The following is a 15,155-nucleotide window of genomic DNA, read 5'->3' on the forward strand; positions in this document are numbered from 1 at the left end:
CCCCTCTTTGGATGCATTGTGCCCTGCCCCCTGCCCCTCTGTTGTTCAATAAATAGCTTGCAACATGATGTCCAGTTTTCATCTCATTTCCGCCTGTCTTCTACAACCCGCTTCCCCCCACCTCATTCCTCGCTCAGCAGTTTCCTTTGTCTGCCATAAAAACGCCCGAAAATGTTGCATACTTTCTGGGGAGCTCCTGTGTGCTGCCTCAAGTGTTTGCCACAGTTTCATGCGCTTTTTACGACACTTTGTACCTCCTGCCAACGCAGCCATGCCCAACTTGTGCCTTTCAAAGGCATAATTTGACTGCAAATTGTTCAGTTTATAGCCAGGCACTAAATATTCTTTCAACTTTCGGCTGTGAAAGAGCAGAAATGGGCCCCATGCAAAATATATTTCGCATACAATGTGCAAGCAGCCTTCTTCTACCCACAACCCCCTAAATCCATCTAGCTGGCTGCAAAAAACTTGGCTATTTCCACAACGTTTTGTTTCAAAACTTGGCTTGAAATAATGCAACAAAGTTGAACCAGGATTAGCAGGAGCGATGCACCCACCGGATGTAATGGCCAAATGAGTTTTAGGTTTTCTTTTTTTTTTTTAGCTGCCTCTTATCAGACACACAAGCAGCATAAAAAATGTCTTAATTCACACTAAATTTCACTGGACCTAAGCGGATTGTCCGACCAACTGACTTGGAAAAAGTGAGTAGCCAGCGAATGCCATAAAGTTATTAGATGCTCCTACTTAGTAATTAGTTTCTCATACGTGGCAGCGTTTCAGTGGTCAGGATAATTGCGGTTAAGCGACTGGCACCAGCTGCTGGACAATTAAGTTGGCTTATGAAACTTGAATACCTTTTTGCACATTTTTATGTTGCGTTGAAATTGCAAAATTACAAAACTACAATTCCTAATTAAAAGCTGTTGTTTAATAGGACATCAAAACTTTGCCTAAAATGTATATTTATCTCCTAGTTGGCCATGCAACGAAATTCTACAACATTTTGCCATTAACTGAAAACAGAGTGTCAAGTGCACAAATATTCCCTTTAATTGCGGTAGTGCAACTAAATTCTTAATTTCGAGTGCGGTATTAAATGTTACAGAAACAAAGCCAATTCTAGCACCACCTAGATATCTCTAATTCCATTTAAGACCATCTATATGTATGAATCTCATATTCCTGGCAAAAATCAGCAAATTGCAGTGGTCTACTTGGCTCATCCTGCGCATTCCATTTGGCCATGCAGCTGGGTGTGTAGCAACTCAAAAGCCAAAAAGGACTTTCAGGTAATTTGAACTAACACAACAGTGGGTTTTGCTGGGGCAGGGATGGTGGGTGGGCAGGTCGAGGGTCTGTCTCTGTGTCTGGAGATAAGGATGTATCCTCACTGCCCCCACACTCCTCGTCCCGCGCAGGATGTGCTCTGAGTGGGTCAGAGCTACCAAAGCCGTCATATTCCATTTGGTTAACCAAAAGTTACGTGCTTCGGTTTATTTCCTTTTGTTTGCTCGGCTTTCTTTTTTTTCCTGTTTGGCTTTTCTACTTTTTTCGCCCAACCACTCACACTTGTATTTTTGCTGTTTCGTTCATCCTGCTCCGACTGACTTTTGGCCATGAAACCATTTTGGCCCGACGGCTGACGCCTGCAACGCATTATTTGCCTTGAATTAGCGCTCGTCCTGCCGAACTCTCTTCTCGTCCTGGCCCAATCGCCCCCTCAACTGGCCCTCTCTCTATTTAATGCTCGCCGGCTCTCGGACGTCTCATATAAATTAGCAACAATGAAGAAATTGCACAATTTACGAGTCCCACGGGTCAAGAGTGCGTGTGAGGGCGAGACAAAGTATTTTTACATTCTTCGTGGATTGTGTTTTTAAAAATGTCTGCTGGGTGTTAAACAAAGAGAAGCAAAAACTTTATAATGGGAACTATGCACTTGAAAAAAATTAACAATTCTAATATTATTAAATTTCCTAACAAGATTTTTTCTTTACACAAATTAAGCATTTTTTTCATATTTCATATTTTTCATCGGGACTTTTCTTCTAGTGTACGACCATATCCAAGTGCGTGTTGGCCCTGTGGCTTTTGCTCGTTATTGCCCGTTAAGGTTCACCGAATTGAGCCGCCAAAAGCGGCGGAATGTGAGAGCGGGAAAATGTCTGCGAATTTTTCCCTCCCCCTGGACTGTATATTAATTGAAAGTCGCTTTTCAGCAGCGGTTTTAACAATCCTGCTCCCTCTTTTCTGTTCCGGTCTGTGGTGTATTTTTTCATCGGATATTTTTTGGGGGGCCTGGTTGAATTCATGGTGTATTCGATGAAAGGCAAACATATCAAGCGGAATTGTGTGGCTAGCTTTGCCTGGTATTATAAGTGAATGAAGACCACTCTCAAAAGAACAAATATTGTTTTGTTTCTGCATCAATGCTGTATCAAGCCGAATCTTTGCATTGTTGAACATTTTAAAAGATAACACGAGTGAAATAACAAAAATATTTTTTAGTTCAGTTCATTTGTATTCGGACAGTTTTTTCGAACATGCTTTTAATGGAACTGTCAGTATAATGTTTTCCATAAAAATACTAATAAGGCAGGTACACTTGTGGTTTTCCTCAATTTCCACCTGATGCTACCGCCTTGCCTAGCCAACTTCTAACTATGCGACTAGCAAGGACTTCCCCAGTCCCTTCGTTTTTACTACATAAATTTCCATTAGCGATGCCTTCACTTTCCCCAAAGTCAGCCAAACTGAAGGGACGCAAAAATAAAATAAGGGTTTATTACGCTTACATTTTATGAACACAACTGGGTAACCAGAAAATGGAAGGCCACTTTACTACGCACATATATGAAAATATATACTACATACTCGCTCACAAATCTAATTAGTCAAACCTTACTGTAAGCGGCCCATGAAGCGTTAAACGTCCTGAAGTGGTAATAAAAAATAGAAGACGACACAAAAGGACCTACTTTGTCAATTGGCATTGCCGCTGAGCGAGAGAATGGGATAGATTTTTACGATCTACCTATGGCACTAAAATCCTAGGAATATGAGTTGCACGAAGGCCCATTAAGTATACCACACGTTGTGCCGCAGGAAAAAATACAATTTAATTAATTTTGTTACTCTGTTGTGTTTGGCGAAATTCCCAGAATTAAATTTGGACAGGAAACGGAAGTAACCGAAAAAATGTTAATTGGATTTCCGCTTTCTGCTTCGCTCTCATTATTAATTATGCTCTGCATGTGTTGGCTTACGAAGGAAAAGCGCTTCCACACAAAAATGGTTTGCCCGAATTTTAATATCTCAGGTTATTTATTTTGGGTCGTCCCGCAGTTTCCGTTTTTATGTTTTTCTAAAATTATTTTTTCTTGCAAAATGAATTATTTGAACGATAAGAATTTCCGCATTCTTTTGCCTCTGCTCTTTTATTTATTTGTTTCCGGTTGACGGGTTTGAAATGAAAGTATAAAGTAACCATTGGTAGCTCTTTAATTATTTATAAACTTACAGCAGCCCCATGATGCCCAGGAGATATCGTTTCGAGTTTGGCCATCAAACTTGTCGCATATGTAATTCTATTAGAGCGCCCAAAAAAGGTCAACTCGAGGGCCGAAACACGAGACCCAAAACCCAAAAGAACAAAAAAATATGGCGAAACTGTAACATAATTCAATTTATTTAACAAATTGACTGCCACAGCCTGGCCAACTCAAGGATCACACGAGAGAACGAGAGAGTCCTTCAGCGTGCTGGCGTGTGTGTGAAACATATGCAAATTGAGAAATCGCTTAGGCAAGCATGTGTGGGTGGTGGTTGTCTGTGTGCGAGTGCCAAAAACTGCCTTCCAAATAATTGCTGTGTAGGACAAGAGGTTTGGCGAAGGGGAAGGTGCTCCCATGTTAGAGTGCATAAATCATATGGCGAAAATTTATGTGGCATCCAAGTTGGTTGAGCAACTTCGGATGAATTTCACCAAGTATTTCAAAAATGTGAAAATGAATTTTCTTTCTTTTTTTTTTTGCATATCTCAAGCAAGCAGCTTAAAGAGTTTCCAGGAATCAAAAAACATGTTTTCATGTATATAACAAATTTAAGATACTTAGTTAAGAAGAGATTGAAAGTTGCTCTGTTGTTTGTTTAAGACCAGATTTAAAATGTTGGTAGTGTTCTACAGAGTTTTAAAATGCTGGTTGAAGTTGAAAGTTAATTGCAGTGATTAAAAACATGAATCTGAATAAAAGGCAAAAATCGAAGCAGTCTACAAATCACTTAACCGACTTCCTTCACTGTCAACAATTGCCCTTTTCTTTTGTTTAACAAAAGCGCCATAAAAGTAGGCATGAAAAAAGCCAGAAGCAACAATGAAAGGCCAACTGTATCGGTGTCCAAAACTTCCTCTGTCTGTGTGGCTATGTGCGTCTGTCTGTGTGCTGAATTATTTATGCCCGCACGACAACAACAATCGTCGTAACAATAACAACAGCTATCGCAAGGGGAACAAGAAAAAGGCTAGCAACAATATGGCCAAGGGGGAGAAAAAAAGGTTAAATCGTAGAGCGTGCACTGAGACAAAAACCAAAAGGACGAGAGCAGGAGTCACGCACACACCGACAGATCGTTACACACTCAGGCAGACATACACACACACACTCAGGCGGGCACAGAGCAACAAATTCCTAACCGTAAAGGACACATGGCGCATTGGAGTCAAACAAAAGGCAGTTAGTTTTTGGCTTTTCGCAGCCAGAAAGCGTTTTTCCCTTAAACATGTAGCTAAAGGGTAAAATAAAGTATTTTCGGCAATGTTTTTAATTAAATTGCAATAATACGTAAAAATAATACGAAATTATATAATTAAATTATATGAACATTTAATTATATAATTTCGTACTTTAATTTCGTACTATATGAAAATTTAATTATATAATTTTGTACTATTTACCTAGCCTAAGGCACTTTGCAATATGTCAAAAATAAACTGCAGCCATGCGTATATGTACAACAACTTTTCTTCTTATATAGTACGTATACGACATGTTGCCTGTTAAATAGCGGAAACATCTATTAATTTTATTATCAAAATGTGTGCCCTAAGGTATCAACAAGTCCTTAGTTTGGTTTTCCCCTCTCGTGTTCCTCGTTTTACTCTAGCTGTTACCCCTTTTTTCCAGCTGTTGGAAAACGTTTGCCGTCGTCATTGTCGTCGCCACGCTGTCTGGTCTTTGGACCTTTGTGTTGTGTTCTTGTATTTTTTCGACTGACTTATAAATTATGAAGCAAGTTTTGTGGGGTTTGGGCTGTGAGCTGTGTTTCCGGCTACATAAATGCAATGTGGAAGCGACAGAGTGGGCAGAGGAAGCAAAAAGAGGAAGTTTCATGTGGGAGCTGTAAAAGTTGAACACATAATGCGTAGCTGGGGAATCCACGCACCACACTTTGAGTGGCAAATGAGTTAAGAGAGTCTAGACACGGGCTCAGATGATGAAGTCTGGCAGACAGATGATGATTGAATGGAAAATATATAGTTGTCCGTTTCTTACGTGTGTTTAAGAACTTAAATTCTTTCGATTGAGGTTAAGCTTACCTAAAAAGAGAAAAGGTATAGAGATCATGAATTAGTGAGTTGTTTTAAAAGAATTATTGGTTATTTTAGGGACTGCTTAAAGTATGCACTATGTCAAAATCAATTTTTAAGCTAACTAGATATGTAGATTGTTGCCCCAATAAAGGGTTAATATCAATCGATGGCCAATCCTGCATTATCCTAAGTGCTTTGTGTATCTGCACAAACGGCACAAGACAATCCGAATCAGGATCAATTGCATGTCCATCCCAGCAGTCGAACAAGTGGGGTAAGTGAGCCAACAACAATGAACCGATTCCGGTACCGAGTCGTCTTTCCAATATGCCCAATGCAGTTCTCTGCTGTTCTGCTGCCTCTGGCTGCCCCCAACGATGTTTATCGTTAAATTCAATTTGCAATTTATAAGATTTTATACGCAATCAAAGGAGAAGAGAAGAGTGGCGGGGGAGTAGCCAGCCAGAGTAAGCTTGTTATCGGGCCGGACCCCTTTTACACCCCTTAACACCCAGTTAAGTTGGCCTCCTCCAGATATCCTATAAATTGTGCAGCTGCGCATTCCATGCGAGTAACGCTCAATGCAATGGACGGATGGATGGATGGTGGGTGTGGGTGTGGCGGAGATGGAAATGGAGACGGTGGTTGAGGTGCTGGTGGAGGTGGCACATTGTCCACTGAAGTGGAATGCTTGTACTGGCAAGTGAGACTCGAGCGGCGAGCAGCACCGCAGAGCCACCTAAAAATCCACCTCTTGGTCAACTGCCAATATCATGTTACGTGGCTTTAAGCAAAGTTGCTGCTAAATCTGAAATCCAAACCGAACAGAACCGAACCATTATCTAATCTCTTTCCCTTCTCCTGATCTTTCCTCTGTTTTCCCTGGGCTATCCCAGCTATTTCCTTGTCAGATGCATAACATTTTCCTCTTTAGACGGCTGTAGCGACCTGGGAATAATAAGCAAATGATTTGTCATGTTAGCTCCGTCTCCTTTTCTGCTGAATTCAATTTGCAATGACAAATGCTCCTCGGAAGTTGGCCATGGCCATGGCAAAATGCACTTGTTCGACCGGGGGAAACTAAATGCATTGGTAAATGGAGATTCAAATAGCTGGTTGGGATTCCAGAATTCATGTCATTTCTCTTGGCGTCCCTTCAAACCTTGTTTAGTACTCAATTATTGGGTTTATTTGTTTGAATCATTCAATTGGAACTTTGTGCTCAACGGAAGCATCGAATACTCCTCCTAAACACGCTCATGATTTATCAATTGAAAAAAGATTCACTGATGCTGACAGAGCGTTAAAATCAAGTGATTGCAATTAAATTAACTAATTAACGAACCAAAGAACTTGTAACCAATATTTTTCTTAATATAAATTAAAGAGAAAATGTTTTGCCTTTACAAACCAATTTTAATTCACTGCGAAAACTTTGCCTCTTTGTATCAACTCATTTTAACTACTTTCTTCCTGAATTTATGTTTCTTTTCGCCGTTTTGTGTACATTTGTCTTACGTGCTTTTATGCGCTTTTACTACTTAGTTAAACAATTTGGTTAAAAGTTGTAAAACACAAACAGGAAACCACTCGGTGCTCCGGCGAGGATAAAACGTGCGTGCATTAGCAGTCAAATACTTGCCAACTTTCCGCTTCTGTTCCTGTTGCGCCAGCCTTCCTGCCGCTTTCCTGCAACTCCTGCCACCCCCCTGCACCGCCCGCACCAACTGCTGCAAATTAAACGTAACTGCGCCAAAGACACGTACGCCTTGCCGGCCAGGTGTGCTGGAGAAGGGGGCGTGGCAGCTTAATTGCGCCAAAAAGGCAGTTATAATGGTAGCAAAACGCAAACAACGCACGAACAATGGATGGCAAATGAAATTGAATTTGGCTGGGATTATATTTGGTTTTTTTTCATTTCGAAAAGGAGCATAGCTCAGGCTGGCAAATAAATGTTTTTGGCAACGATAAAATGAAAAAGTATTAAAACCATTTCGGTTTTGTTGTGCATGTTCTATGGCAATTTCAATAATCCGATTTCTACAAATTGATTGCAGCTGCACCAGAAGATTTAGCAGCTAAGGCTAAAGCTTGAACATATTGTATTAAATTAAATTTAAGCCCGTTTGGCAACCGCTAATTAGAAGCGTTACAACTTGCTTGGCCGCCTGTTTTGTTGGCCGTGTGAGTGAGAGCGAGAGAGAGAGCGAGGCGTGAGGAAGCGAGAGCTAATTAAGCGTGAATTTATGCAATCGCATGTTGTGCATACGCCTCGTTTGCCAAACTAGCAACTTACCCATACCCACACACACTGCCAACCGCTTGCTCGTATATTATTCATGCTGCCCAATTATGCACAGCCCACAAAAGTAGGCAACATATTTTTCGCTCCCTCCTTTCGCTCTTCCGCATTTTTAATTTAATGCCACCCCCAACAGCACAATACCCCACTTCTTGCCGCCAGGAGGATGACCAACTGTTTTTGCCATTAAGCTTTATTTATGAGCCTGCTGCCGGCCATCTCTCCCAGCAAATAAATATGTGTGTTTTTCGCGAGCAGACACCAAAAAATTTTATAAAAATTAGCCTCAACGCCTAATTGCGCACATAATTGCAGTGGAGCGTGTGCATTGTTTATGGCTAATGGCAAATAAGCAATTGAATGATTTGTTGGCTTATAATACGAAATAAAGCTGGTGAAATTAAATTGAGAATGGGGCATGCAAAGATAACGAGTCCCTAGAGCACACGTATGTTTATCTCCTCATTTTTTTTTTGTTTGAGGCAGCCACTTGCGCAAATCAAATAAGCACGCATTTCACTTGTGGCACGTAAAGGGAATTTGAGTGAAGGTACGTGAGCATAGCCAGGAAATTAAGTAAATGAGGTGGGCGAAAAAAGAGCACATACTATATGGGCAGAGTGGAAAATGATACACAGGAATGATGGACAGGAAATTCGGTAGGAAATCGCTCCGCCCATTTGATTTGCTCGCCACCCCAAGAAACCTTGACCCATTAACCAAAGTTTGGACGAAAAGTTTTCTTCGACAGCTGGCCACCTTGCAATAAAGGTAATAAGAAAATTGCACCATAAAATAATTAATATTCCGGGCTCAAAAGTTCGATTAAGGTTACAGCGGGTAACCTCGAAAGCACTAAAAACTAAGGCTAAATGCATTTGTACAACATTGTTGGGTAATAAAGTCAACTTAATTACAACAAAGTGGTAAGCCGCTGGTGGAGGCGCTTAGGTAACGAGCAACTTTCGTACTTTGCTTTTGTTTTCTTAATGAGTTGCGGCATCGGAACAGCAACAACATTAGCAACAAGCTGCCAACAACAATTTCATAAACTTGGCCAAAAAGCATTTGAGCCCAAGACAGGACAAAGTCAGGCGAACCGAAGTGGAGGACTATTAAGAGTGTACTGCATATGCTGCACATAGTTACTGCGTTAACGTTGTTACACAGAGGAAAATTAGATTTATGGTTTATAATAGCAACAATTCCAAAGTTCTGACTTTTAGAATCCTTAATATGTTTCTTTATGAATATTATATATCAATGAACATTTCTTTCAGTGCACAGCTACAGTACAGGAATCCAGGGGCACGATGAAAGGCAGCAACAGCAGCAGCTTAAATGGCAACAATGGCAGAACAAATGGCGCCTCGGATAACGGAATCGGAAGTTGCTTACAAGCGTAGTAAGATTCCAAGAGCGATAGAGAGGGCAAGAGGAAGTGCCGCACAATAGAGGGAGATAGGATGATGCGAGTGTGTCTTAATGGCGCTGGCTTTAAGATGTGATGCATACTTTATTCCGTCTTTCATCTTTCCCAGCATTTTTGCATAGAAGCTATCTCTGCGAATGGGCCAAAAAAGAAAATGGCAGGCGGAAAGCATTGAAAATGCAAATGATGCTTATTGGAATTTCGCTCATCCGGTCACGAATGGGAATAGGTTCGATAGCGTTAAGGTTACGCCATCTATAAATCATCATAAACCCAGCGCTATCGGGTTAGCATTGTTAGCCAAAAGTTCGACCGACAGACGTATGCACAAAAATATACCCGAAATTATTTATATTTGGCATTGGGAAAACCATCGTTTTATATTTTTAAGCCCAATCAACTGTAAGCCATATTTTAATGATATTTCCACGTGCGACTGTTTTTGTTTATTTGCCACAGTGCCACAGCGCACACTTATAAATATACCGAAATGAAAAAACGTTTACGAAATGCATTTATTTTTATCATTGCAATGTTCCGTTGACGTTGCCAGACCGCATAAAAAATTCCATTCGCGTGTGTTTATTTGTGGATATTTCTGTGCGCCTGCATTTAATTAAGTTTTGTCGGTTTTTAAGTGTGTCTGTCTCCTCTGTGCGCGATTACGCCGATAAGTTTCATTTTATAAAAAAATTGTGTTTATGCCATAAATATTTTTTCTGGCCCGCTCGTGTTTTGCATAAAATATTTATGGCATTAAATTGAGCGTTAGCGATTTTTTAAATGCGAGGTTTGAGCTGTCTGTGAAGTCTGGGATTTATCGCCTGATAAACTGTTTTCACGTTTATGCACAAAAGAATTTTAAATATGTGCAGCAGAAAATGTTTCTGGCGAAGTGATTATGAAATATGATAACGAAAAGATAGATTATAAAACAGTTGTTAGATGGATATAAATTTTAATAGTCTTTTGAAGAGACTAAAGTTAATTAAATAATGTGATTTAATGCTTTTGTAGTTAAACTTTCTGAGTCCATTGCAGTCAGCAAGCACTGATAAAAAACTCATAAGTAGTCAAACACTTAGTTTTCCCTAGAGTTCCAAAAAGTGCTTTATTGGTTCTAGTAATTTGTCTTAAAATATCAATATGTTGCTTTTGTGTGTCAAATTCCTTAAAATACGATTAACATTGCTTGATATTTGATTAAATAGTTGATTAAATAAGGGGATTAAATATGATTTGATTAATATGGTAAGGAATTAAATCCAATTCCGACTATAGCTTCATCTTCAGCTCCTCCAACATGCGATAGACCTTGACGAACTTCTTCTCCACCAACTCGGTGAATGTCTTGATCTCATTTCGCACCACCGAGAGTTCCATGGCAGCATCCGAGCCACCAGACTCACACTTCTTGGACTGCTTGTCGCTCTCATACCAACAGGCAATGCCATCCACATAATCGTCCACTAATTCGGGTGCTGTTATATCCTCCATGAAGGAAATGTCCTTGCGTTTCACAAACGAACTCATTAGAAGTTGCAGGAAATCGCAGTTCCAATTGTTCTGCTGAAAGTAGAAATACTGCAGCGCCTTCAAACTGTCGAAGATTGTGATCTTCAACGAGTATATGGAGTTTCCTGATATATCCAGCATTTGCAGATGGCTCTGTTTCTTGAACAATCCCTCTGGCAGCTCGTGGGCACCGGTGGCAGAAAGATTCAATCGCAACAGCGATGTGAATCTACGCAACGGATTGCCCTGTAGGTTTCCTAATGGATTGTGCGACAAATCCAGACTGCTCACATTGGCGGCCAGTGGAATGTGTGGCATTTCCCTCAGCGAGTTGTTGTGCAAGTCAAGTTCATGGATTACTCCGTAAACGGTCAACCTCCTCAAATCGCAACTATGAGCTATAGCCACATCCAGCATGGTAAAGTTGAGAGTTAACTCCTGGAAGATATTTCCAGAAATATCCAACTGAGTGAATACCGGCTGCAGCTTCAACAGTTCCCATTCGAAGGCGGTGAACCGGTTTCTGCCCAGATTTAGTTTAGTAAGGTTCAAATTCCGATCGAAGATGCCTCTTGGTAGAGCATTCAACCGATTTCCAGCCAGATTAAGGTCCATTAGCTTCCTCATGCCGCTAAAAACTCCAAGAGAAATTTGCTCCAGTTGATTTTCCGCCAGCGAAAGTTCCTTCACTTCTTTCAAGGCATGGAAACTATGATTTCCCAGCTGTTTCAACTGATTTCCTTGCAGATGCAATGTGGCCAGATTGTCTGCGCCCAAGAATATATTCTTAGGTATATCCTTCAGACGATTGTGTCCCAGGAATAAGCTCATTAAATTGCTGGCACCTTCGAACTGCGGTTTCTCGAAAGTTTCCAGCGAACAGTTTTCCATGCGCAGAACCTGCAGATCCGGAAAGGTGTCGAACAACAAATGCGGTATCTTGGAAATGCTCGAGTTCAGAAAGGTGAGCATGGTGGTGCCCCCAATGGGTGCTTGTGATAGGATCACGTAATCACTGGGACCTATCACGACATTCGTGCAAATTCCCGCACTGCAATGATCCTGCAGCCAAAGACGACGCAACTGACCGCTCCCGGAGGAGGGCGTGGCCAGGTGGTAACTGGGCGGTAAGATCAGCACCACCTGCAGCGAGAGCAACCACCAGAGTACCGCCATAGTATACGGATTACGCGAAACCGATTTCTCAGGACCCCCGAGTGGCGATCCTTTCGCTCGGGAGCCGCCAACGAAGCGCTTGCCACGGCGCAACTGGCTGAACTACTTTGACCATTCGATCCAACTATCCACAGATCTAAAATCTGAAATCCGAATTCAGATGTTCCAAGCGACCCCAAATGCGGATGCGGGTGCTTCAATTCAATCCGATCTGCGCAGGCAGCTAAGCAGAAACATAGCAACGCCGAAGGGGTCGCATGGCAGTTGTTTTTGATTTAATTTAATTAAACCCCTGCCAGGTTTCTATTCCAAAAATGTTTCATGCTGAACTTTCAATTTCGTTCTCGGGCGACATTCCATTTCATTACATATATATAAATATATATATATATATATATATATATATATACACCTATTACTCGTACGCTTTTCTGCACTCTTGTTTTATTGCATTCCATTATTTGGGTTTTAAAGCAGGTCTCTGTATCTGGCTACCCACATCTGACTGATGAAAATGAATGTTTTTTAAAGTAGGAAATGGAAAACAAACAAAAACGAGTGGGAATGCATCAAGGGTTGAATAATTATCTTGAATTCCACAACTATTGGTTAAAAGTTCTAGTATTATGTGTCTTCTAAAAGTTCTTCTCTCTGTCTTATATATTTCATAAAATAAAAACTGGTCAACTGATAAGCATACATTTCTTTCTTTATAAAAAGTGACCCAAAAAACCAGCACGTAAAAGATTAATTGTGATATATCAACACCACAAAGGGTTCTGGTCTGCCCTTCTATTAGAGTTCGCTGTGCGAAACCGCACCCAATGACTCAATGGCGAAGATCCCCAGATTAAGCGAACCAGTTTAGCACTCTGACCCAGTTAAAATGGGCAGTTAAAATTGATTACTACCAAGATGCCGACAAGTTGACTGAACTTGCCCATTACCGAGAATCTTTCTGCAGATCTTATCTTAGTCAAAGACTCGCGTATAAAAGAGGCCAGCGAAAATCGAAGAATCAACAGTTCTTCACAATGAATCGCAGAGTGCAAATATTGGGTAAGAAAAGAAGAACTACACAAATTTGTTCCAGACTAAGAAAATCCTATACTTATCCAATATGTTTCAGTGATCTTGGGCCTGGTTTTTGGCAGTCACGCGCGTATTCCCAACCTGCGGCGAGTTGTTGGATCGGGCCGTAGTAGCTTGGATATAGATGTCGAGGAACCGACTGGTCCACAAATTCTCATCTATTCCCCCGGCGATGCCATGGCACGATCCGATGACCAGGAGCCATCCTTCCATGAACCACAAATCAGGGAGGAAGTGGCGGACACCGAACCGGATAAGGACAGTCGCAAGGTTCCCGATTACCTCTACTCGAATGCCATTCCCATGGTTAATGATCAGAATGTGAAGTATGTGGTTCCCCAAGTGGCCGCCTTTCCCGTGGCCTATGGCCCTCAATTAATATCCAACAAGAATGCCATTAGCTCGAATCAAGGAAATGGCCTTTCCTATGTCGTGGTGCCCCGCGTCCAATTGGGTTTCAATGTTCAAGGACAATCGGGTTTCAATTGGCCTGGTCTGAATCTGCTGCCATCGAATCTCGCCGGTGAATCCACCGCTGCTGAGAAGGAGGAACCTCATCCACCCACTGCCTACATTCCCATTCCTGTGCCCGGTCCTCCTGGCCCGCCGGGCCCACCAGGTCCACCAGGGCAGCGGGGACCTGCAGGACCACCAGGTCCACGGGGTCCCCGAGGTCCTGCCGGCGAGTCTGGCGTTATTTCAGCTCAGAAACCTCAGAGCATTTGGTACACCCAAGCGGGTAGCAACAATAATAACTTTAATAGCAAGCCCCAGTACAACCAGCCATTTTCCGGTGGTTATCAAAGCTAAAGAGAAACAGAAATATAAATAAATAAACGATACTTGAAAAATACCAACGTTTTTTAATTAGAGGCAATTTCCCATTGAAGGATTTATATTTCAGGCAATATAAGCAATAGTACGAGTTCCACAGGATGTTGTCTGCGATTATGTGTATCTATGATGGTGCGTGTGGTCTAATCGCATGTATGCCATTCGGTTTTACTTTATGCTCCATTACGGCATCCTCTTATCTCTGATTACAGTGTGTAGTATCCATGTGGCCGGTACACTTGTACTCCGGAGAGCACGTCGCTGGCATTATCTGCACTATATGATATATACGATATCTACGTATCTATTGTAAGGAGTGTGTCAAACGCTGGTGTTGCGGTCAGACCATAAAAGGTTTGGCGGAATGCTCGTGTTTGGTGTCAGTTTATGGCACGCTAGCACACATGCAGACGTAAGCACGATGATGATTGTGTGTAATTTACATGGATTTTAATATCACTTGGCACCGAAACCTAGGGGTGGAATATGGAGCGTTTTTTATACGCTCGCCCCGCTCGTTTTCTGTTATTTGTATTTCGCTTTTTTGTGGCCCCATCGACGTGTCGCCACCTGAAGCGATTGCCATCTCTGTTGCTCATTTGGCAAATTATGCCAGGAACACCCACCCACAACCCATTTCGCTTACATTTATTTTTTATTGCTCTCTAGTTGTCCTATCCCAAAAACCAACACATTTGCTTCAATTGATACGCCGCACGCATTTGTTTCAATTAAATGAGAATGTTTTATACGTTTAGTGTTTGTCTCACTAACAACAGCTGCAGTTTACTGAGGGCCACAAAATGATGGATGCCTTCGCAGAAAGCTTCATTTTCGTTCCCTGAAAAATTCTCATAACGTTTGACAAACTTTCTTATCTGTAAATTTCAAAGAAAAACCCAGACAAAGCTAATGTCAAGACGGCATGACAAACAAGATTGTGGCGGTTGAGAAGGGAAAAAAGAAAATTGTCAAAACATGTTTGGGTGGAAATATTGCACTTAACTGAGTGGAAGCTGAATAAAATTTGAATTAAAATGTTTGTTTGCTACTTGGGAGCCTGACAACACCTGACTGATTAGGATGTCTTCCCGAAGTCATCTTTTCCTCCCCATTGCGCATACATCAAAAGACACCAAGCCGATTAAGTTAAAATGTTAATAAATATGATTATCCTGCTGTGTTCGTTATAACCGTTGCTTGGCTTTTTG

General features: G+C 41.4%; 3 protein-coding genes across 5 annotated transcripts in view; 1 reads left to right on the forward strand and 2 right to left on the reverse strand.

Annotated features, from left to right (window-relative positions):
- LOC6619724 (furin-like protease 1) overlaps positions 1–15,155 on the reverse strand; it is a 126,238-nt gene that overhangs the window by 23,149 nt on the left and 87,934 nt on the right. The gene's annotated exons all lie outside the window — the stretch shown is intronic.
- On the reverse strand, positions 10,413–12,125 carry LOC6619726 (carboxypeptidase N subunit 2). Its single transcript, XM_002043905.2, has one exon. The coding sequence runs from the start codon at positions 12,016–12,018 to the stop codon at positions 10,603–10,605; it is 1,416 nt and encodes a 471-aa protein (XP_002043941.1). The 5' UTR covers positions 12,019–12,125; the 3' UTR covers positions 10,413–10,602.
- Positions 13,044–13,955, forward strand: LOC6619727 (collagen alpha-2(XI) chain). Its single transcript, XM_002043906.2, has 2 exons — positions 13,044–13,077; positions 13,148–13,955. Exons 1-2 carry the CDS (start codon positions 13,053–13,055, stop codon positions 13,918–13,920), a joined length of 798 nt encoding a protein of 265 aa, XP_002043942.1. The 5' UTR covers positions 13,044–13,052; the 3' UTR covers positions 13,921–13,955.

Source organism: Drosophila sechellia, chromosome 3R (genome assembly GCF_004382195.2).
Source record: "Drosophila sechellia strain sech25 chromosome 3R, ASM438219v1, whole genome shotgun sequence".
Classification (NCBI taxonomy): Eukaryota; Metazoa; Arthropoda; class Insecta; order Diptera; family Drosophilidae; genus Drosophila; species Drosophila sechellia.